This window comes from Periplaneta americana, chromosome 3 (assembly GCF_040183065.1).
Source record: "Periplaneta americana isolate PAMFEO1 chromosome 3, P.americana_PAMFEO1_priV1, whole genome shotgun sequence".
Classification (NCBI taxonomy): domain Eukaryota; kingdom Metazoa; phylum Arthropoda; class Insecta; order Blattodea; family Blattidae; genus Periplaneta; species Periplaneta americana.
In genome coordinates, this window is record NC_091119.1 from 195,628,229 (window position 1) to 195,653,051 (window position 24,823).

General features: G+C 35.1%; 1 protein-coding gene across 4 annotated transcripts in view; it reads left to right on the forward strand.

Annotated features, from left to right (window-relative positions):
* exp (expansion) overlaps nucleotides 1–24,823 on the forward strand; it is a 541,237-nt gene that overhangs the window by 484,376 nt on the left and 32,038 nt on the right. For all 4 annotated transcript variants that reach the window (XM_069822437.1, XM_069822438.1, XM_069822436.1 and 1 more), the window contains exon 7: nucleotides 14,845–15,104. In XM_069822437.1, the coding sequence (XP_069678538.1) occupies nucleotides 14,845–15,104 (260 nt within the window). The remainder of the gene's footprint in view (nucleotides 1–14,844; nucleotides 15,105–24,823) is intronic.

Consider the following 24,823-nt stretch of genomic DNA (forward strand, 5'->3'; position numbering starts at 1 on the left):
TTGGAAAACTCGCTCTCCTCGTTTTTCAAACTTTTCCTCGGTTTTGTAAAAACACTTCCCAACCTTGAATCGTAATATACTATTCTAGTACATTTAGAGTCTTCATCTACGAACGGGTTGAAATTTCGTTTATATCCCCTAAATAGTTTTCTTGTATCACTTTTGCAGTCACATTTCACATGATTTTCACAATATATTCATAACCATTTAATTTTCTCATTTTGAAATCCCAATCTAAAATTGTTTGCAATCTATTGAGTTGATATTTTTCTTTTTAATTCATAGCCATGCACTTCACAAAATTGTTGAAAGTGACTCCATACATATTTTATACTTTTAATTTATGTTTGTTTTGTGGCCCTGAATTCTGATTTATTGAATAAATCTCATTATGTAACGCTTGGCTTTCCTTATCATTTTCCGTGTAACAACCGATTTTTTATGTACCATACGAGTTTCTTTCTATGTGTCAAGCGTCTTCTATTGACACTTGGAATCCCTTTGGAGCCGGTGCAAAATCATGAGAGATAGAAATCTAGCTAGCAAACTATGATCTCAGAGGCTCATTATGTCGTCCTGTAGCCATAATATTTTTAAGATTGTTTTATATGAATAAAGACAAACTGAAAGTGCAATGGAGGAAGTTTGTGGAATTAAAAGCATATTAAAATTGATAGAAATGGGGAAACATCAGGAAAAACACTCACCCTCCTTCCTTGTTAACAAATATCATTCCAGTCAAAGACAGGACTGGAACTCCAGTTCCCTGAATAAGTCTGCTATATGAAGAATGAGTTGAAATTGTTCTCTGCTTTCCTAATTAAAATTGCAAGTTTTTTGTTTATGTTAGTTAATTAGTAAGGATACAATTAATTATGATACTTAATCACTCATTTAAAGTTTGTGTGACTGCAACCTGTGTATATTTTTGTGTGTTTATAGTGTTTTCTCTCTCTCTCTCTTTATTTCTTGTGTAGCTTTATTTTCTATATATAGTGTTTTTCTCTCTGTTTTTCTATATTATTGTATTTGTATTCCTGGTGTTGTGGAAGAGAAGGCCTGATGGCCTTAACCACACCAGAATAAATAAATAAATAAATAAAGTGCGTAGATAATGAAATAACTATCTTAAGCCGAAGGTATCGTATTTAACGTGTTTACGAAGACAATAGCAATCATTCTAACGAACTATGCAATTTATATTAATTATCACTTTTTAAATTAATAGAAGCGTTAATCGTGAGTTGTAATATTAATTAACATTTTGCAACCCTGGTGCAACGCCAGACGCCTGAATTGCTAGAGGTCTGCCAGACCCACCAATTTAAAAATCGTTAGTATATTCGGTTGTTAAGTTTCCTTTGCAAACCTGTTTATCTTACGTGTTGGGAACGGTCGTGTCTCCATTAGCGAATCTTCAATTGAAACTTCGGATGTCATCGGAGTTCACCTGATTGCCGGGGGGGAGGATCCTTCACAATGCACTGCGTCTCGAATTAATATCGGGGAGGTCACGACAGACAGAAAGAAAACACGCCACCATAATTAGCGATTACTTAATGTAATCGCTTGTTTCTCAAGGATGAAACAAGAGACGAACCTTATTATGTAACTGTTATTGCAGCGTGAACTTGCTGAACCTGACGTAGAAACGTAAATAATTCATAAAAATACACAATATGTGCAAATATGCGCGATTGTTTGTCACAAGGTCGCTTGCTCATGGTTTGCGATGTTTCACGCGTTTAGTTAGGCCGCTGAAACAAGAATTTATTGATTTATTCTGAGGTCATTGGATAGAGAACCGTCAGCGTCAAAGTTTCTTTAAGAGAGATGCATTGTTGGGCACATACTTTACAAGACGAGGACAGACAGTTGTTTGAAATTATTAAACAACTGATGCGGAGAGTCTTGAGGATGCTGACCATTGTGTACGCAACAAGGAAGCTTTGACGGTGCGATGTAAGCCATGGTCTTTGGTTTCAGATCCGCGTAGGCGGAGGTGGGAAAAGTTTATCTATATGATCTACCAAGATGTTGGATAAGGAATCTGTTGAAAATCCTACGGAAAAATCTAGTATTCAGGGTTTTTATATCTCTAGCGGACTTTAATTTAATTTATGCTCGACCATGCCGAAATGTAGTAATTATACACCTGGTAGCAGACCTTTAATGCATATCATTAAAGTACACCTACTCATTAAAGGTCAGGTCTTTCAGCCAATGACGACTCAGGTTACAAGTGTTCAGCCAATGACAGGTCAGCTTTCTACCGTTATAAAACCGCAAGCATCGATTATTCTCGGATATGCAATCGAAAGAGAATTAGCGAAAAGTCACGGAGGCTGGAAATCCAATACTGTCACTTCTGTTACTATAATAATTAGCATTAATTGTAAATAATATTCAAATAAATTCAATTTGTCATCTCATTTTTCAATGTCTAATTTAATTTCAATGTTATCTCTGTAGGTTCTTATGCCCTAGCAAGGTCAATGTGAACATCTGTTCCTCGGAAAAAATCAATACTTTCGCGTCTGCGCACATCTCACAACATACGGGACATTGGCCAAGGTCAGATACAAAGAAAATTAATAATATCAAGTTAGAAATATGGTCGAGCATAAAAAGTCGTATGAAACTCGCCTATAATGGTAATTAAGAAGCTCGTATGAAAATTATGAAACTCGCTTGCGCTCGTTTCATAAATATCCATATTCCCTTCTTAATTACCTTCATTATAGGCTCGTTGCATAATGTACTATTAATTAACACAATATTTGACAACAAGATTTAAATATCACAAGCAATATTGGGATTATAAGGAAAACAAAAAAATAATAATAAACAAAAGCTATTACATAGCCCTACGTTAAACATAAATGAACATATTAAGTATTCAAACATAGAATTAATTTAAATGTATTCGCCCCATATGAACAATACTGTACTTCAACCACGAGAAAGTCTTTGGGGACTGAGACGAAGCGGGGTAATGCTGTGAATGAATGTTGATGTCATAAGATGTCATAAGGTCACACACGTGGGTACTCTTATCTCTATTGGCTAGCTCTCACAGCACAACCCTTAACATTGATCACACATATTGATACTACCCTAGTTGCAAAATTAGATCACAGTTAATCTCCTGGTCTTTTAATCTCTCCATACAGGAAATAACATATGGAGGAGAGCGCATGGTTTTTAAACAGACGTTATAACGATAATATTATATATCTACTTCGCTCCAATAGATGATGCAATAGTAAGCACATTCCTTTCACGGTTGATCTCCTGGTTGGAGAACGGTACTCGTGTTCGGTTGTTCAATATTGCACTGTAGATAGGCAAAGAGAAGAAGGAACTGTAAGCAAGAGATTTAAGTAATTACGGACAATAATGATAAAATAAGTGCTCGAATTTAATCACTGGAAATAATTTATAACTAAGATTCATACTTATTACTTACTTACAAATGACTTTTTGAGAACCCAGAGGTTCATTGCCGCCCTCACATAAGCCCGCCATCGATCCATATCCTGAGCAAGATTAATCCATTCTCTATCATCATATCCCACCTCCCTCAAATCCATTTTATATTATCCTCCCATCTACGTCTCGGCCTTCCCAAAGGTCTTTTTCCTCCGACCTCCCAACTAAAACTCTATATGCATTTCAGGATTCGTTCATACGTGCAACATGCTCTTCCCATCTCAAACGTCTGGATTTAATGTTCCTAATTATGTCAGGTGAAGAATACAATGCGTGTAGTTCTACGTTGTGTAACTTCATCCCTCTTAGCCCCAAATATTTTCCTAAGCACCTAATTCTCGAATACCGTTAACCTCTGTTCCTATCTCAAAGTGAGAGTCCAAGTTTCACAACCATGAAGAACAATCAGTGATATAAATGTTTTATAAATTCTAGCTTTCAGTTTTTTGAAAGCATATTCATAAGTAAATAAAGTTAATAATTAGCAATTACTTATCTACCGCCATGTTAATTTTTCTTAATATTTTTTTTTAAATTTTAAATGTAAATTTCACCGTACTTATATTTTCAAAGTCGGTGTATCGAGAAATAATTTATTATATCGAGGGCATCATACTAGAAGGACGTATAAAAATACAGAGTTGCTGACCTATTTTAATGGAACCTATTTATGTTGGAAAAGAAATGTTTGAAAATTACAGTGGACATGAGAAAGAATAAGAGTATCTCGTTTTGCAGACAAAGAAAGATAAATTATTCTATAATTTAAATGGCTGTAATGTAAACTTGCAGTTTTCTTGATACGTCCTTCTGGCATGATGCCCTCTATATAATTTATGATATGGTTAAAGCCTTGTTTCATACCAGCACATGGTTCTTCTGTTTCTTCTTCTTCTAAAATTTCAATTTCCTTTTCCATGATTTTTAATTTTCTTATTTTGAAATTTGTTAAATTTATTGCTCAGAAGTTAACTATTTCTACGATAACTAATCGTCATTTTACAACAGTTTTTTTTTCTAATAGGTAACTTTATTCTGAAGATCATAATAATTCTTCATTTTGCAACAGAGATTTGATTAAAAAATTACATTTAATTCATGTTCAGTTTCTTGTACTATTTTTAGTTTTGTTCATTTAACAAATCGTCATCAAAGAGCAGCGTATTGACTGTAGCATCCCGATTCTTGCTACGGACTGACGTTCAAACACACAGATCCGGTAATGAGAAACTTGACAGCTTGTCTTGGACCTCGGGTCTATTGACCGCTCCTCACGGATGCTGTGATTAACTTCCCAATGAAGTGAGTTAAAAGGGCCACCCCGTAGCTGTAGCACGGCTCACTATCTTTCAAAAAGCACGTTGAATGGGTTTCCGTGAAGTTCGAAATGGATATCACTTGAAAAGTAACCAACCGGTTCTTAAAAGCAGATTTGCCACATCGGAATCAGCAGCAGAGGATGCACAAAGACGGATGCTGCCCCCCTTCGTCAGAGGACGATGTACCTAGAAACCTTGAAATCGGTTTTTTGCTCTTAAAAAAATCGAATTGTACCTAACTGCTAGTCAGTTTTGAATTTAAAGAATTTCTATTAAGCAGAACTCTGCTGCGTCCAGATAAGCGGGAGAATGGAATTTCCAAGGCCATGCACAAATTTAATTTCACAGAGTTGTTATGCGACATGTTAAACTGTTGGCCATTTTCATTAGAAGGCTTAAGAGTGCCTGCAGGCGTGTTATACATTTTCTGTCTTAATTTCGCTTAGTTGGTATATATCTCACATTTCCCTGAACAGAATTTGTTGAGAGATGCAACGTGAGGTGTGAGTAATTGAACAATATGCATTGAATATAAAGCCTCGGAGTTCACAGAACGATGACGACGATTTATTTTTATTCATTGTTAACTAGCGTCTCTTAGTGCTTTCTGGTTGAGCTCATAAATAGGGTTAACTCATCAACAATGTGACGTTGAAACGTGTTTTTTTTTAATTTGTTGACTGTCTAGCATCTCAATGCATTCTGGTTGAGCTCATAGATGGCGTTACATTTCAACAATGTGTAGGGTTCTGAGTTCTGCATTCACGACTGGCCTGTTTCTGAGTTTGATTTACTTATTGTATTGTATTCATACTACAAATGTGACGTTGAAACGTGTTTTTTAATTCATTGTTGACTCTCTAGCATCTCTTAGTGATTTCCAGTTGAGCTCATAGATGGCGTTACATGTCAACAATGTGACGTTGAAACGTGTTTTTTAATTCATTATTGACTCTCTAGCATCTCTTAGTGATTTCCAGTTGAGCTCATAGATGGCGTTACATGTCAACAATGTGACGTTGAAACGCGTTTTTTAATTCATTGTTGACTCTCTAGCATCTCTTAGTGATTTCCAGTTGAGCTCATAGATGGCGTTACATGTCAACAATGTGACGTTGAAACGTGTTTTTTAATTCATTGTTGACTCTCTAGCATCTCTTAGTGATTTCCAGTTGAGCTCATAGATGGCGTTACATGTCAACAATGTGACGAAACGTGTTTTTTTAATTCACTATTAACACAGTAGCAGACCTTAGTAATTTTCGGTTGAGCTCATATTGTAGGTATGGTTTCTTTATAAACAATATAACATTGAAACTTGTGCTCAGGTTTCTGCCCAGCGACAGTTCTGACATGCATTGTATTTTACTTGAAGACTGGTTAATTAATAATCCGGCACACTCGCAATCACACTCACATTCAAACAAATTTCCAGAATCTGACGCCCAGAGAACCTTTCTTCTTCAAGGAAACTTCCCCGGAGTCTGGGAATTGATCCCGGAATGTCCAGATATGGAAACCGGCATGCCGACCGCGAGACCAGTCTGTTTAGTTATGATTTAATATTCAAACGGTGTAAACGAGCGGGGTAAATTCTTCGTGTTGGATCCGCCAGCAAGAGCTGAGTATTCACTGTAAAAATAACTCTGCATCTCTTCTATCCCTGACTCTCCTGATATTTTAGATTCATGTTATTATTGGTGGCACTTCTAACTCGTCTCTTATATATTAATTTATTCTTCAGTCTTGTAGTCTAAAGTCAGAAGTTTTATTTTTGAAAGTTCAAAATGGTAATTGAAATGAATGAACCACTTTTCTATCTCCAGTGTTGTTTGTGTATTAAACGCTTGCACGTACGGAGAGAATGATATGTGGTAACAGTAGAGTAATGAACTTTCCACAAAAATATGCTTTTGAGAGCGGAGAGATTCCATTCCTGCAGACGTGAGCACGGTTTTTCTCGCCAGCATTGGTTTCAATTTCACAATCTCGATGCGCACATTCTGTGTCTGCAGCCACTGGAAGTCATGCATTCGTGCCAGGATCGTTGCGCAATGCGTAAATACCCTGAGTCAATTACACGAATACAGAACCGATAGAGTTCGACAAGCTTCCAGCCAGATACTCGTACATCTCATACCTTCAAAATGCACTGCACTTTCCAAAACAGCGTTTGATGCTGCGTGAAAACATATTATCAAGAGTTACAATCTGTCTAGAATTTATTTATTTTTTTATTTCAGTAGGTTATTTTACGACGCTTTATCAACATCTTAGGTTATTTAGCATCTGAATGAGATGAAGGTGATAATGCCGGTGAAATGAGTCCGGGGTTCAACACCGAAAGTTACCCAACACTTGCTCATATTGGGTTGAGGGAAGACCCCGGAAAAAACCTCAACCACGTAACTTGCCCCGACCGGAAATCGAACCCGGGCCACCTGGTTTCACTGCCAGACGCGCTAACCGTTACTCCACAGGTGTGGACCCTATCTAGAATTTAGACGACGTATGTCTCATTTGTCAGTTCACATCCACAGTTCACTCTATCAAGAGTTTTGTAATTGTTAAAGAAATTAACTACTTGCGTTTCTCAGAATTATTTAAGATGTGCCTATTTTTCTTTCTTTCAGTCGATAATTCAATATGCCCTAATTTTCTGGTGTAATGGAACCAATATTGGAAGCGTCTTGATTTTACAAAAGAAAGCCATTAGAATTTTATGTAAATCAAACTATCTGGAACATTGTCGGCCACTTTTCAGACAATCACGGATTTTAACAATCATAAATTTGTATATATATATGATCTAGTACTTTACACTCGACAAAATATCGACAATTACTCATTAGTGGCCAATATACATGATAATGAAATTAGAAATAGTGAACAAATTAATATTCCATATTGTAGATTACACAAGAGCAACACAAACTTTTTAATTATGGGGATGAAATTATATAATAAGCTCCCAAGTCAATATTATAAATTACCAATCAATAGCTTCAAAACTAGATTTTACAATTGGTTATTAAATAATCCTTTTTATTCTGTTGCTGAGTTTTTCAACACAAATTTGTATGAAATTGTATTTTAATAAATAAGTTTAATTGCAATTTAGTTAGTTTTCTTCAATTTAAAAGTTTCAGACTATTTCATGTTTTCATTGTATTACTTAAATTTTACTGTTTCTTTATTAGTGTTTTTTAAAATGTATTTATATGTTTTTTCAATGTATTCTGACGAAGCCTTAAACTGTATGTCTAATGGCCAAATAAATTGAATTGAATCAATCCCTATGAAGTATTTGGCGAAATTATACTTATGCACGGGAAAAAATCGAACCATGTGCACACTTCTTCCCGCACGAAATCGATTCGAATAAATGCTCATTTCGACGAATTCCCTTATCGCCGTAATGGGGCATTTTCTCACGTCGCAGCATTTCCATTGGAATTTGGTGACAATGTAGCAAAAAATTTGTCTTCTCGAGTCATATAACCGTATTTTTCCTGTGTCTACCAGCGATCTACCCGTGTGTTGTTAAATTTTTCACACTATTTCTGTCACATTATACACAGAACTTTCGCAATACTTTAAGTACACTGGTGACAACCTTAGACGCTGGGCAAACTTTCAATTTCATGCCACTATGTGGCAACAGTCTCGACTGACGGCGACAACACGCCGCTTCCTGGTTAGTCATTCGGAAGAATGGAAATATGTACCACAGTCAGAATAATAATTTCCAGGACTAAAGAATAGCTGAAGTAACGGATCCAGTAAAAAGCATGCTCTAAATCGACATACAGTAAATAGTGTAGGGCCTATATATTGTGTAGACTAATGGGATTAAATATTCATCAAAGGACAGAAGTTTGTAACTTATGAAGAACAGTAACTTGGTAATAACAGAAAGGTCTAAAAACATACATCATGTCCAGCGTTAAAGAGTGCCACTTGGTTATTATAGCTTTAAATTATACTGATTTATCTAGAGAAAATCAAAACTCGAGTGGAATTTAATTGACTATTACACTATTAGAAGAAAGTATATGAAGACTAGAAAAAATAAAGTACTCTAATGAAATAAAATATTAATTGACTTACTGAAATTCTATTTCACTAATGTTACCTTCACCAAAACGTTTGAACGGTGCCGCCATTTTCAGTTGACTGTCTATGCTGTAAACAAATGACGATCACAAAGCATGTTTTATAATACCGTAAAGAATTTGCAGTTTGAAATGTTGGCAAACAAAGAAACAAATGCTAGGGTAGTGATAAAAACAAACGCTAGGGAAGCGATAAAATTGTTCGATAAGCAGCCATGATTGGGTGAGAGACGTCCTTTCGTATCGTTTTATTGGTCAAAAGTAGTGTGACGTGTAAAAGTGTAATAGTCAAAGGAAAAAAAAGGTATGATAAATATGTGCCCTAAAATTAATAGGCTATCTTACCGAGATATGAGTACTTGCTCATCTCATAGGAGATGCTCAATGTGATTTTCATTTTAAAAAGGAGTATTCAGTATTCTCAGAGGTGTTAGTATTCATCAAAACGATACAAAAAAGTCTAATAAACTTGGATTATAAAATTAATATCTTCCGAGATATGAATACTTGTTCATCAACATCATGCTGAATGTAACATGCATTCATTGTAACGCATCCCCTCAGGGAATCACATCTTGTTCTCTTTTGTTTACTTCAATTCCGATTTGATAAAGTATATTAAATAAGAAACAAGCAAAGAGCTCATATTACAAGATATGCTGATTTTACAATACCAATTTCAAAGCCTTTCTTTTCGTACAAAATTTAATTTTAGGATCCATGTTTACTGGAATTATTTTTGTTTTGATTAATACTACCGCCTATCTAAATATTACATCCTGTTTTCTTATGGATTTGTTTTTGTTTTGTTGATTACTACCACGTCTGAGAATAATGAGTGATCTTTTCTTTAAAGAAAATTACACTGAGCATTTGTTATGATGATGAAGTTACAGGAGAATGGAGAAAGTTACACAACACAGAACTCCACGCTTTGTATTCTTCACCTGACATAATTAGGAACATTAAATCCAGACGTTTGAAATGGGCAGGGTATGTAGCACGTATGGGCGAATCCAGAAATGAATATAGAGAGATTTAGTTGGGAGGCCGGAGGGAAAAAGACCTTTGGGGAGACCGAGACGTAGATGGGAAGATAATATTAAAACGGATTTGAGGGAGGTGGGGTATGATGGTAGAGACTGGATTAATCTTGCCGATGGGACCAATGGCGGGCTTATATGAGGGCGGCAATGAACCTCCGGGTTCCTTAAAAGCCAGTAAGTAAGTATTTGTTATGATGGTGATAAGCAAGTAGGCCTACTCATATCACGGAAGATAATGATTTTAGGATCTAATTTTATTATAATTTTTTCCTTGCTTCGATCAATACTCCACCTCTGAAAATACTGAATGTTTTAACACCCTGTATAGACACCCCACATTAATTTCTGACTACGTTCATACGATGCATGAATAGCTCTTTCAATTAGTACGTGAGGTGTGAACGGACTCACGAAACAAACAAACGATTAAATACAAACTCCGTAATGAAGATTTTCCCATTCATTTCCGTCGCCATGGAGATGAAGATTTCTCTCATTAATATCGGTGATGTGATGCCGCAACCTCGGCGTGGCGGGGGAGTCAGCCGTGTAGGAGGCAACCCAGCACGACGGCCGCTTCCCTGCGTAGCGGTGAGGATGAAGGTGTAATTACTTGTTGGAAATCGAATCTGTTATTACGTGTGCAATTACACAATGTACGAATTATCAACTGTCTAAATGGACACAATAAAACAGTGCACTACAGGGTATTAAAAAGTGTAGGAGTGGGAATAGAATAAAATACATTTTAAGTGTTGACTCACACTGCGACAAACTGTTTTCGGCTCATCGAAACAAAATTTTTGTTGCTGTTTCAAACGTCTTCAATACACACTGCCACAAACAAGTCATCATCTAAAACACTGCTATGATCTTTCAAGTTAGGTGAGGTTAGGTCACGGTGGCAAGGCCCGGCCATACTGAGGTCTATTGTGCACCCTGAATTTATGGTATGAATGAGGATGAGGTGTACCAGCACACCGGCCGCATGTGAATCCTCACTCGCTCACCCAATTGAGGCCCCCTATATCCCCGCCCTAAGTTCATACCGCCAAATGACCAAGTAGCACAGGATCCATTCCAAGCCCTTCCAAGGTGTCGAAGCGCCCTTGGAAGTGCTCTCAAGGAATGAATCCTGGTAGAGATATTACGGTAGGTTGGGAACCTAGGAACGGTTTCGGAGAGAACGCCCCCCTAAAGTGGACGAAGATATGCGTCTTGACCTGAATGTCTATGGAATGGGATGAAGAAGATGAATTATATTAAATTTAAATTTCTTTTCTACATGGGAGGGGAAGGGAAATGGACCATGGCTAGTATCTGATAACAACTAGTATTGTTTCTACACATTAATATGATAATCATTGTATTTATATATTATATTATATAAAACAGATTTTTCAACAATTATTATGTAATTGTCAGGTTTCGAATTATACTGTAGCTAAAATCTATTGTAAAATATAGTAACTAGAAGAACCCTACTAAGACTGTAAATAACTAATCGATAATAATTGATGATAAATTCATATATAAACTCAGTTTTTCTCACCTTTAGATTCCTTGCAAGTTAAATTATCACTTCCATTTTTATTATTTTATTAGAGAAAAGTTTGTGATACTGCAAAAAAAATAATTTTCAGGTTTTCACAAATATACACGTTTTCAGCAACACCAAAGCCGAAAATTGTTTTTGGGCATGCCGTCTGTCATTCTGTCTTTATAAAGAAATAGAATAGTACCTTGGTACGGAAAATGCAGAAAGAATGCAAAACAGTTGGTTTCCCAAAAAATACATTGAACTTTATTTTTTTTTTATTTTTATAATTTCGACAATACAAAATAAACAATAATAGAAGTCACAACGAATTAAAGTAAGCAGTGTAATTATTACTAGAAGAGGAATGAAAAATCTAAAAATCGTATATAAGGAACAAAAATTCTAGCATTCCCTGAAAGAGAGTATATTGTGCTGAAGGGAAGATTCAATACATAATAAACTGAAGTTCAAATTCAAGAATAAAACAGCCTAAAAAATAAATTCATGGCAGAAAGAAAAACATGAAGAAGTACAAGAAATTGAAGAACGTATGTATTTTTTTTTTTTCAGGGAAAATTGAGATTGCCCGAAAAACCTAAGCGAATTTTTTTGTTCTTTTATGCGCTCCGTTCACCAGGATTAAATATATAACCCAGAGATAAGAGTTAAATAATATAAGTTTAACTTACTTAAATCTGCAATTCTCTATAATTAAATATACTACATATAATTCGAGACATTGGAGCAACATATGTCATAAAGTTTCTTCCTATTTCCTGGATCTTTTTTTTAGTAGGTTATTTTACAACGCTTTATCAACATCTAGATTATTTAGCGTCTGAATGAGATGAAGGTGAAATGAGTCCGGGGTCCAGCACCGAAAGTTACCCAGCATTTGCTCGTATTGGGTTGAGGGAAAACCCCGGAAAAAACCTCAACCAGGTAACTTGCCCCGACAGGGAATCGAACCCGGGCCACCTGGTTTCGCGGCCAGACGAGCTAACCGTATTTCCTGTATCCCCACACACGGAATTTTCAGCTTTTTCTATGACTTGTAGGTGTTTCTTCAGGTGGCATTGAACAGTCAGTATCCCTTTCACCATTTTAAGTCTTTATACGTGTAATGGAACAGAATTACTGAAGTCAGACGGAGGGTTCTCAATGAAGAGTTTCTCTTGCCATGTAGATGGAGTGGATGATTTCGAATACTTTGGAATATCAGTACTGCGAGTTAAGACAATTATTCAATGCCCTTTTTCAGTTGTTGAGGCTTTTAGAGACTTGGAAAGTCGCCTTTGGAAAACAAGCTCAATATATCTTATATATAAAAGTCAATGTGGCTATGTATGTATGTATGTATATATGTATGTATTCTATACAAATATACACGCTTTGACAGATACTTGCCAAAGTTTCCACTTTTAACCTTCATAACCAGAAGAAGAACATAGGCTACATTAAAATCGGACAAATGGATGTTAAATTGATTAAAAAGATAACAAATAAAAATAAATACGATCAAACATTGATGTATAATATTAAAATGCAATTTTATACGTCAGTTGTTCTTTATTATTGATTGTTTTATTCAACATCGACTTCCATGAGGCCATGGAAAAATAACATGACATGAAATAAGATTGTTGATACATCATGAAGACCAAAATCTAGACAGTCTAAGTTGTGTGGCTGTAGCCTGTATATATTTTCGTTTGGTTTTACTTTGTTTGCAGTTTCATTTTCTATTATTTTATTCGTATTTCTGGCGGTGTGGAAGAAGGCCTAATGGCCTTAACTACGTCAGAATAAAGAAATAAATGAATAAATAGATAAATAAACAAAAACAAATAAATATATATTAAAAACAGTTGAACGTAAGGCACATGACGAAATGTTTTCTTTTTGATGCCTGATCTACAGGTGACTAAATTGAGTTAACCCTGGCAGGCATTTAGCTAAGAAGTTCATTAATTCATTACGTGAACGCTATAGAAAGATTCATCTTTTAGGGATGAGGAAAGTTTAGTAAAGACAATTCGTTTTGGTAGTGTGTAGTTGGATTTCCGAGATTTTCGGAAAGCCTAATAACCAATTTAATTAAAAATAGAAGCAGAAAGGAAAACACAGGCAACGACGGGTTATTTCAGCTAGTATTTTATATAAGAGCATAAAGTGATACAGCGATAATGGTGCAATGGTCAAAGGAGAATGAAAGGTCATTCCGAGTATTGTATCCCTGTTTTCTCGAGTTGTAATGGAATTTAATTCATCAATTAAAGAGTATAGGAATGGTAGCTTGTTCAAGTATTTTGTAAGAAATGTGCCAAATGAATTACTGCGTATTATACAAATAGCAATAGGATTGAATGTTCATCCTTGTGAAAGAAGCAAGTTTCGCCATAGCATGAAATGACATTCCACAGAATTTGTTTACCTGTTGGTGCAGCCATTCCCTGCTTTTCTCGTCGATCAGTGCACGTGTGCTGCTGACTCATTACCATCCGTGTTTCCTTCCCTGCCGGAAGTTCGTCGATGACGCTATGGCGAAGGCACAGATTTCAATTTGTCTGGTAACGTAATCAGCCGTATTACTAATAACGTGCAATGATGGGAAGCTATCATTCTTCTCTGACAACGTGAATCATTAAGAACGACGCTGATATCCCATAGTTTATAAGTGATTCCTCACTATTTAAGAAAATGAGTGCCACAAAGGTGCATACTTTCTCATGCCTTTCACGCATTTCGTAATAGTATAACTCAGTATGTTTAAGATATTGGGAATGGTATCACTGTCACAGTTTCATTCATGAATTATTATTCAAAGAACACAATGTATGTCTTTAGACATCCCACTTCCGAAGAGAATGGTCTCTTTATCTCAACACGTCATTGAGCAAAATAATAATAAATTATAGTTCCACAGAGGGATATGATCTCAATACGTCATTGAGCAAAATAATAAAAAAATATAGTTCCACAGAGGGATATGATCTCAATACGTCATTGAGCAAAATAATAAAAAATTATAGTTCCACAGAGGGATATGATCTCAATACGTCATTGAGCAAAATAATAAAAAATTATAGTTCCACAGAGGAATATGATCTCAATACGTCATTGAGCAAAATAATAAAAAATTATAGTTCCACAGAGGGATATGATCTCAATACGTCATTGAGCAAAATAATAAAAAATTATAGTTCCACAGAGGAATATGATCTCAATACGTCATTGAGCAAAATAATAAAAAAATATAGTTCCACAGAGGAATATGATCTTCACCTTCGTATTACATAAATAATAAGGAATGTATTTTTTCTGTGTTGCAGTTAAGCGAGCTATAGACATCCGGAACCGTCCCCGTATACCAATTCCAGACGAGGATCCTTACAGCGTTGCCGGCAGTGGAGGCTCTTCGGGCAGTTCAGGCGTAGGCACTGGAACCACGGGCACTGGAAACGGAACTGGAATGGTGGCCGCTACTAGGGAACAATTGCTCCAGCAACAGCAACAGCTACTGCAGCGCCGCAGTGACAAACCACCGAAACTACCACCCAGAGATAACAATTACCCACATGACATTCCAAAGGTAAGTAAAGTTATTCATTTTCTTAAGGAACATTATACCGAAGATTGCTTGGCCAAAGAAATCTAATAACACAAACAAATATGTTTTATGTACATATTAGCGGAAAGAAACATTATTTTCGCTCTCAGATACGTCATTATGCTTCCAGAAAGTAAATTATAAAAGCCACTTACCAGCGCTCTCGAGTGGCACTGTTGTGTGGCTCAAATACGCCATCATTTAGCAATGCTAAATAATTTTTCACTGTTTTGTGTGAGCATCTTGTAGTGTTATAATGGCCTGCTGGTTAGCGAGAGTCGATCAGCTTCTTCATGCTTCACATGTGAATGTCTCCATTTCAACCTTTATTTTGCTATGGAAGTAGCGATGCTGAGGAGGATCAAACACGAATTAAAATAAATTTTCTTATATCGAGTCTATTCCAGCCTACAGGGATAGAGTTCGGAGGATTCTTTCAGTCAAAAAATTGTCTGTATTTGTTATTTTTGTGCAGCTCGCCAATGAAGTATATACTGTAGGTATCCCAACAATAAAACTCTGGAAGAAATGCAGATTACCTACGCTCACTTTTCTCTGGAGCGGTGGTTCTCAACCTTTCAGAGATCGCGGCCCGGTAAATTCTTTTTCTATTAGACGAGGACCCGGTCCCAACAAATTTATTTATAAATACGTTTCCAATTTTTTTTAAGTTAGTACAGTTAACTAACATAAGTATTAATAATTAAGAATAACTTAATCTTAAAACTTAAAGAATATTAATACACTACGAAAACAGTGTGATATGTTGACAAGTATTATTCATTATCAATCACTTGATTAACGAAATTTTGTAGCTTCTTATAGTTTCTTCAATCCAACATCATCAAATAATTTATGCTAATTTCCACCGACATATTTAGTGTGTCACATGTTGCAAAAGATGAAAAAAAAAACACTGGCATAGAGTCTCACTGCTTTGCATATCGCTTTACCTCAAGCCATATTACTGTTAAGACGTTGATAATGCATTGGATACTCTTCATTTATTCGGTACTTTGATGTGTGTACTTCGAGATTTAAATTGAGATAGATTTCTTTTTCTTTCTTTCTTTCTTTCTTTCTTTCTTTCTTTCTTTCTTTCTTTCTTTATTTCTTTCTTTCTTCCCTTCTGTCTTTCTCTCTTTCTTTCTTTCTCTCTGTCTTTCCTTCTTTCTTTTTTCTTTCTTTCTTTCTTTCGTTTATAGGTTTGTTTGTTTCTTCCCTTCTTTCTTTCTTTCTTTCTTTCTTCCTTTCTTCCTTTCTCTCTTTCCCTATTTCCTTCTTTCTTTCTTTCTTTCTTTCCTTCTTTCTTTCTTTCTTTCTTTCTCTTTCTTTCTTTCGTTTATAGGTTTGTTTGTTTCTTCCCTTCTTTCTTTCTTTCTTTCTTTCTTTCCCTATTTCCTTCTTTCATTCTTTCTTTCTTTCCTTCTTTCTTTCTTTCTTTCTTTCTTTCTCTTTCTTTCTTTCGTTTATAGGTTTGTTTGTTTCTTCCCTTCTTTCTTTCTTTCTTTCTTTCTTTCTTTCTTTCTTTCTTTCTCTCTTTCCCTCTTTCCTTCTTTCTTTCTTTCTTTCTTTCTTTCTCTTTCTTTCTTTCGTTTATAGGTTTGTTTGTTTCTTCCCTTCTTTCTTTCTTTCTTTCTTTCTTCCTTTCTCTCTTTCCCTATTTCCTTCTTTCTTTCTTTCCTTCTTTCTTTCTTTCTTTCTTTCTCTTTCTTTCTTTCGTTTATAGGTTTGTTTGTTTCTTCCCTTCTTTCTTTCTTTCTTCCTTTCTCTCTTTCCCTATTTCCTTCTTTCTTTCTTTCTTTCTTTCCTTCTTTCTTTCTTTCTTTCTTTCTTTCTTTCTTTCTCTTTCTTTCGTTTATAGGTTTGTTTGTTTCTTCCCTTCTTTCTTTCTTTCTTTCTTTCTTTCTTTCTTTCTTTCTTTCTCTCTTTCCCTATTTCCTTCTTTCTTTCTTTCTTTCTTTCCTTCTTTCTTTCTTTCTTTCTCTCTTTCCCTATTTCCTTCTTTCTTTCCTTCTTTCTTTTTTCTTTCTTTCTTTCTTTCTTTCTTTCTTTCTTTCTTTCTTTCTTTCGTTTATAGGTTTGTTTGTTTCTTCCCTTCTTTCTTTCTTTCTTTCTTTCTTTCTTCCTTTCTCTCTTTCCCTATTTCCTTCCTTCTTTCTTTCTTTCTTTCTTTCTTTCCTTCTTTCTTTCTTTCTTTCTTTCTTTCTCTTTCTTTCTTTCGTTTATAGGTTTGTTTGTTTCTTCCCTTCTTTCTTTCTTTCTTTTCTTCTTTCTTTTTTCTTTCTCTTTCTATTTCTCTTTCTTTCTCTCTTTCTTACTTCCTTTCTTTCTGAAAGAAACACCTCAATGCTTTTTTTATATGATTTCAACTTTCTTCCTTGCTGTGGAGACTAAAATTTAATTATTTCACTTCGGTTCATACTGACAACAGTCGTAGTTAGAATAAATATTTTCCTTTGAACATATCTCTTCCACATTGAAGAAAGAATATTGTTCCGATTACGAATTTAACAATAGGCTACAGTAAAGTTTATTTATTTTATTTTCATAAATACAGTTGGCCTGGGTGACGTGGTCGGTACAGTGCTGGCCTTCTTTGCCCGATGCTGCGGGTTCGATCCCGGCCCAGGTCGATGTCATTTAAGTGTGCTTAAAAGCGACAGGCTCTTGTGAGTAGATTTACTGGCATGTAAAATAACTCCTGCGGGACAAAATTCCGGCACACGGGGAACGTTCATTTAACCTCGGCAGTTGCGAGCGTCGTTAAATAAAATATAAATTTAAATTTAATTTCTTCATAAGTGTAATTTTAATTTCCAAGCGTGTGCGCATATAACTTCACATGACGCGGATCAACGACGACAAAAAAAAATAGTTTTTAGTATACCAATGAAACTAAATTATTCTTGGAAGTGAAAACAAACTCGCCATGTACGAGTCACAAATTAAGGCACGTTTCATATTAAATGGCCCACTGGAACATTTTTTTTTCTCACAGGGTAACTGTAATTGTAGCCTAGTAACCAAGATGTATGAAAAAGAAACAACTGTTAGCTTCTCTGTCTATAACTCAAGTTTTATTCCCATAATTACATTTTCTCGACAACGTTCCCCTAATCACACACGAAAAAAGTCCGAACTTGTATATATTCAGACACTTTGTATATAATGAATCGCTTTTGGACATCCTGTTCGTTACATTGCGGTTTTCAAGTCTATCATAACCTACACCATTATTTAAAAACTTCTCTCACAATGTGTTGCACATCTCAGATTATTAAGCCGTTTAAACGCTGCATTTGTTTGAGATCAAAAGGGCTGTTATACATCACAACTGGAAGTAGGGCAGTAATAGCCTGTCGAAGGATAGATAGGTATTAATTGCAGGTAATAACAACAACAGCCTTATCGGCGTTGGTCTTGGCTTCATGATCATAATCGCACACCATCAGTTATCTTAATGCCATAACCGTGGAGATGTTGTATCACTGGCGAGGCCAAGTTCTTGTAATTATAGACAAACTGCCGAAATCACGCTCACGTTTTTGCGAGGTTTCTAGGGGAATTATTAGTATGATTAGGCCTAAAGTGATCTATTTCTTTTTTTTAATAAAGCAATAATGAGTAAGAAACAATGGAGTCGTGCCTTAATTTATACGGAATCTTGATGTGGCTACAACTTTTTACTTCAAAGTTCTGGGGTTCGATAAAGGGAAGTTCCAGAATTTATTAGTGTCTTTGAACCAAAGACTTATATGAAGGGTTCAGAGCCACAGTGGGCCAAGCGCTATTTATTAAAAACGGAGAAGGCAAGGGTTAAAGTTAAGTGAGTACATAGTTTAATGAAGATTGACATATCATTTAGTTTGAATGTGTATACTTTATATTACTTGCAATAAGAGTCAGGAAGTGATAGGGAAGGATATAGTGTAAAGAATAAGGGTGCAAATGTAAGTGAAAATCTAGAATGTGAAAGTGAAAGCGTGGGGGGAAATAAAAGAGGAATAGAAGAAGAAATAAGTAGAAAGAAAGACAAAGACAGAAATAAGGCAGGGACGAACAGTAAAGAAAGGTCAGAACTTGCGACAGTTGAGGATTTAGCAGAGATGTTTGATATGTGTAAAAAAAATTGGGGATGTGATCAAAAAGTGCAAGTAAAGTGAAACTGGAAAAGATCGAGAAGTATAGGGGAGAGAGAAAGTGTATAAGCAGATGTGTAGAATAAAATGGAAGTATTTATAGGAGGTGAGAATAGTGACAATGGTTTAGGTGTAAGCAGAATAGTGAGAAAGTGGAAGTGTGCGCAAATAGGAATGAGTGATAATAGTGAGGAAGGGTTAAGAGAAGTGAACAAGGGACAGCATAAAATTAGTATTAACATTTGAATGTTGAATCAGTAAATGAATAAAAGGTCAAAGAACAAATAGGAAAAATAATTCACTATGATAATTTATAGAGAAAAATTGAATTTGAGATTTCAATGAATAGTAATTAGAGGAAAAGGAGGGTGTGAAAAGAGTATACAATATTAGATATATTCGGATTAATGAAGAAATAGAGAATAGCAAATGAAATGTAGGAGAAATACTGAAGGGGAGATTGACCAAGTAACAAAAAAGGTACATAGTGTAATTGGGAGTATTTGTGAGGACGTGTACTGCAAATAATTTGTTATTGTAATAATATGTTAATGGTGGCACCGGATACAGAAATGTGAGGTTCACCATTACATGTAAAGAAGTGCTGTGAAGAAATATATATCATATCATATCATATCATATCATATATCATATCATATCATATCATATCATATCATATCATATCATATCATATATCATATCATATATCATATCATATCAATATCATATCATATATCATATCATATATCATATCATATCATATATCATATCATATCATATATCATATCATATCGTATCATATCATATCATATATCATATCATATATCATATCATATCATATCATATATCATATCATATATCATATCATATCATATATCATATCATATCATATATCATATCATATCGTATCATATCATATCATATATCATATCATATATCATATCATATCATATCATATATCATATCATATCATATATCATATCATATCATATCATATCATATCATATCATATATCATATCATATATCTTATCATATCATATCATATCATATATCATATCATATCATATATCATATCATATCATATATCATATCATATCATATCATATATCATATCATATATCATAACGTATATCATATCATATATCATATCATATCATATCATATATCATATCATATATCATATCATATATCATATCATATCATATATCTTATCATATCATATCATATCATATATCATATCATATCATATATCATATCATATATCATAACGTATATCATATCATATATCATATCATATCATATATCATATCATATCATATATCATATCATATCATATATCTTATCATATCATATCATATATCATATCATATCATATATCATATCATATATCATATCATATCATATCATATCATATCATATCATATCATATCATATCATATCATATCATATCATACCATATCATATCATATCATATCATAACATATTACTTGCTATATATTTTCATTGAATTATAGTAATAACTTAATTTTAACCCTTGTTTTCTACGGTTTTAGTAAATGACGCTTGGTCCACTATGATTCTAAACCCTTCATATAATCTCGTTTTTTTAATTCGTTATTTTACGACTCTTTTTCAACTGCTAGGATTATATAGAGTCTGAATAAGATGAAGATGATAATGCCAGCGAAATGAGTCTAGAATCCAGCGTAAAAAGTTACCCAGCATTTGATCTTAATGGATTGAGGGAAAACCCAGGAAAAAAAAACCTAAACCAGGTAACTTGTTCCAACCAGGATTTGAACCCGGGGCCACTCGTTACACGGTCAGGGATGCTAACCGTTACTCCAATGACGTAAGACGTTTAATTTAGTATTTCGCCGATACGACTGAACACTTGGTCTCACTATATTTTAGGACAACAGTTGTTAAGGAGAGTGGTTAATGATGGCTCTGCGATTAAACAATTTAAGTACGAAAGTTTAGTTCAATATTTCCAGGTTTGTAGTGCTCAGAGAGGAATAAAACTTTCCATGCTTATACAATCAGTCATTCTGAATTCAGCGATATAAAAGTCAACTAATTAGTTTCGTATCCAAGTACAAAAGAAAGGCCTTAACTGATAACCTGTTTTCCTACTTTGCTAAATGTATCTCTCTTTTCAGGTGCACATTACTTGCTACAATCTTCACTCATATACTTTGTATTTTTTTAAGTTAACTAGTAACTGTTATTGTAAATTCTAAAGCAAAATCTAGTTAAATATTTCACCCCTAGTGAAACAGAAAAAATATTTAACTTTGTTTAACATATTTTTGCAATTTTTTCAAATTTAATTTTTATAATTGGTTATTTAACGACGCTGTATCAACTACTAGGTTATTTAGCGTCGATGGGATTGGTGATAGCGAGATGATATTTGGCGAGATGAGACCGAGGATTCGCCGTAGATTACCTGACATTTGCCTTACGGTTGGGGAAAACCTCGAAAAAAACCCAACCAGGTAATCAGTCCAAGCGGGAACCGAACCCACGCCCGAGAGCGCAACTCCGGATCAGTAGGCAAGCGCCTCGGCCGACTGAGCTAAGCCGGTGACTTTTTTTTCAATTTACAGATTACTACAAACTCAAGTTTTGTTTGCAAACTTTGAAAAAATTAGCTTTGTTAATAATATAAAGTTGTACATACAACATCCTTTATGATAATTAAAGTACATTTTTATTATATATTATGCTCGACCATGCCGAAATGTAGTAATTATACACCTGGTAATAACACTTTAATGCACCTCATTAAAGTACACCTATTCATTATAATTCAGTTGTTCAGCCAATGAGAAATCACAATTGTACTGATTGTACCATTATAAAACCGCAAGTATCGATTATTCCCGGATATGCAATCGAAAGACAATTAGCGAAAAGTCACGGAGGCTGGAAATCCGATACTGTCGCAGAAGGTTATGTTCTGTTACTATAATAATTAGCGTTAATTGTAAATAATATTCAAATAAATTCAATTTGTTATCTCGTTTTTCAATTCTAAATCAATTTCCAGGTTATATCAAGCCTAATGTTCATGTTATTCTCTAGATTATATCAAGGTCAATGACATTCGTGCCTCGGAAAAATCAATACTTTCGCGTCTGCGCACATCTCACAATTCAGGTCAGTTCCGCTCCTCACTTACAAAACCATAACATGAATGCTTATGAATAATTTCAAGTTAGAAATATGGTCGGGAATAAAAAGTCGTATGAAACTTGCGTATAATGGTAATTAATATGCTCGTATGAAAATTATGAAACTCGCTTGCGCTCGTTTCATAAACAAACGTACTCGCGTCTTAAATACTACCATTATAGGCTCGTTGCATAATGTACTATTTCACAACGGAATAACAAATCAAATTTTAGTTTAAAAACTCATTTGCGGACCCCTGACTATTAACTCTCGGACCCCCAGTCCGCGGACCACAGTTTAAGTATTACTGCTTTAGAAGCATCAAAAGGCACAAGTCATAGCCGCAATTCAAAAGCAATATTCGTGTGCAGCACAGAAATTAACAAACCGGGAATAATTTCCATATTCGTGTTAAATATAAAAATGACGGGGGCCATGTGACTTCACAATTATAGGCGACCTTTCCCTTTCTCCACATTTCTGTGCTAATGGATTCGTGCCTCGTGGTACGGAATCGATCATGTCAACCAGCTCAAACAATCTCTGTGACCCGTGGGTGCTCTAATTTCGGAACACGCCCCAGGCAGTGTGGCTTTTGTTTCCCTCATGCATAACATGGAACCGTGTAATCATACCACGGCTCTGAAATCATAATAATGCCTGCCTTTCACTATCTAGTAATGGCCACTAAAACGTAAAGTTTGTATTTCTGTCTTAGCTCTAGGAAACGTTCTCTGCCTCGGCCGCTAATGGTATTTCGCGTAAGGAGGAAAGCACCGGAGGACGTAATGGAATGGCTGTAATTTTGCTCTGGTTCTCTCCATATTAGGATGAGTTATGACACGTATCAGGTTCACAGGATGCAGTAGTGACCTCGAACACGATCTCTGCACATGTATTAGGTTACAGCACTGACTTGGACTTCACACAGGTCTCGTATAATTTTAAGAGAGTAGCTCGATACACATTCATCAGCTCTCAACGATCATATTACGAAGTTCAAAAATAAGTGTCATTGAACAGTGGAAACTTTCTCGCTGTAAATATTGCGAAGAAATTAAAATAGCCGTTACACTGAGTGAAAATGTTGATTTTTATTTTATTTTTCCAATATATATAGATCGTACCTGTCATTAAGAAGGGGGACAAGACTAACTGTAGTAACTTTCGAGGAATATCACTCTTGTTGACGTCGTACAAAATTTTATCCAATGTTCTTTTGAATAGATTAACTCCATATGTAGATGAAATTATTGGGGATCATCAGTGTGGTTTTAGGCGTAATAGATCAACTATTGATCAAATATTTTATATTCGACAGATAATGGAGAAAAAATGGGAATATAAGGGTACAGTGCATCAGTTATTCATAGATTTCAAAAAGGCATATGACTCGGTTAAGAGAGAAGTTTTATATGATATTCTTATTCAATTTGGTATTCCCAAGAAACTAGTTCGATTAATTAGAATGTGTCTCAGTGAAACGTACAGCAGAGTCCGTATAGGCCAGATTCTATCTGATGCTTTTCCAGTTCACTGCGGGGTAAGCAGGAAGATACACTATCATATTTACTTTTTAACTTCGCTCTAGAATATGCCATTAGGAAAGTTCAGGATAACAGAGAGGGTTTGGAATTGAACGGGTTACATCAGCTGCTTGTCTATGAGGATGACGTGAATATGTTAGGAGAAAATCCACAAACGATTAGGGAAAACATGGGAATTTTACTGGAAGCAAGTAAAGAGATAGGTTTGGAAGTCTATCCCGAAAAGACAAAGTATATGAGTATGTCTCGTGACGGGAATATTGCACGAAATGGAAATATAAAAATTGGGGATTTATCTTTTGAAGAGATGGAGAAGTTCAAATATATTGGAGCAACAGTAACAAATATAAATGATACTCGGGAGGAAATTAAACATAGAATAAATATGGGAAATGCCTCTTATTATTCGGTTGAGAAGCTTTTATCATCCAGTCTGCTGTCAAAAAATGCGAAAGTTAGAATTTATAAAACAGTTATATTACCGGTTATTCTTTATGGTTGTGAAACTTGGACTCTCACTTCGAGAGAGGAACATAGGTTAAGGGTGTTTGAGAATAAGGTTCTTAGGAAAATATTTGGGGCTAAGAGGGATGAAGTTACGGGAGAATGGAGAAAGTTACACAACGCAGAACTGCACGCATTATATTCTTCACCTGACATAATTAGGAACATTAAATCCAGACGTTTGAGATGAGCAGGGCATGTAGCACGTATGGGCGAATCCAGAAATGCATATAGAGTGTTAGTTGGGAGGCCGGAGGGAAAAATACCTTTGGGGAGGCCGAGACGTAGATGGGAAGATAATATTAAAATGGATTTGAGGAAGGTGGG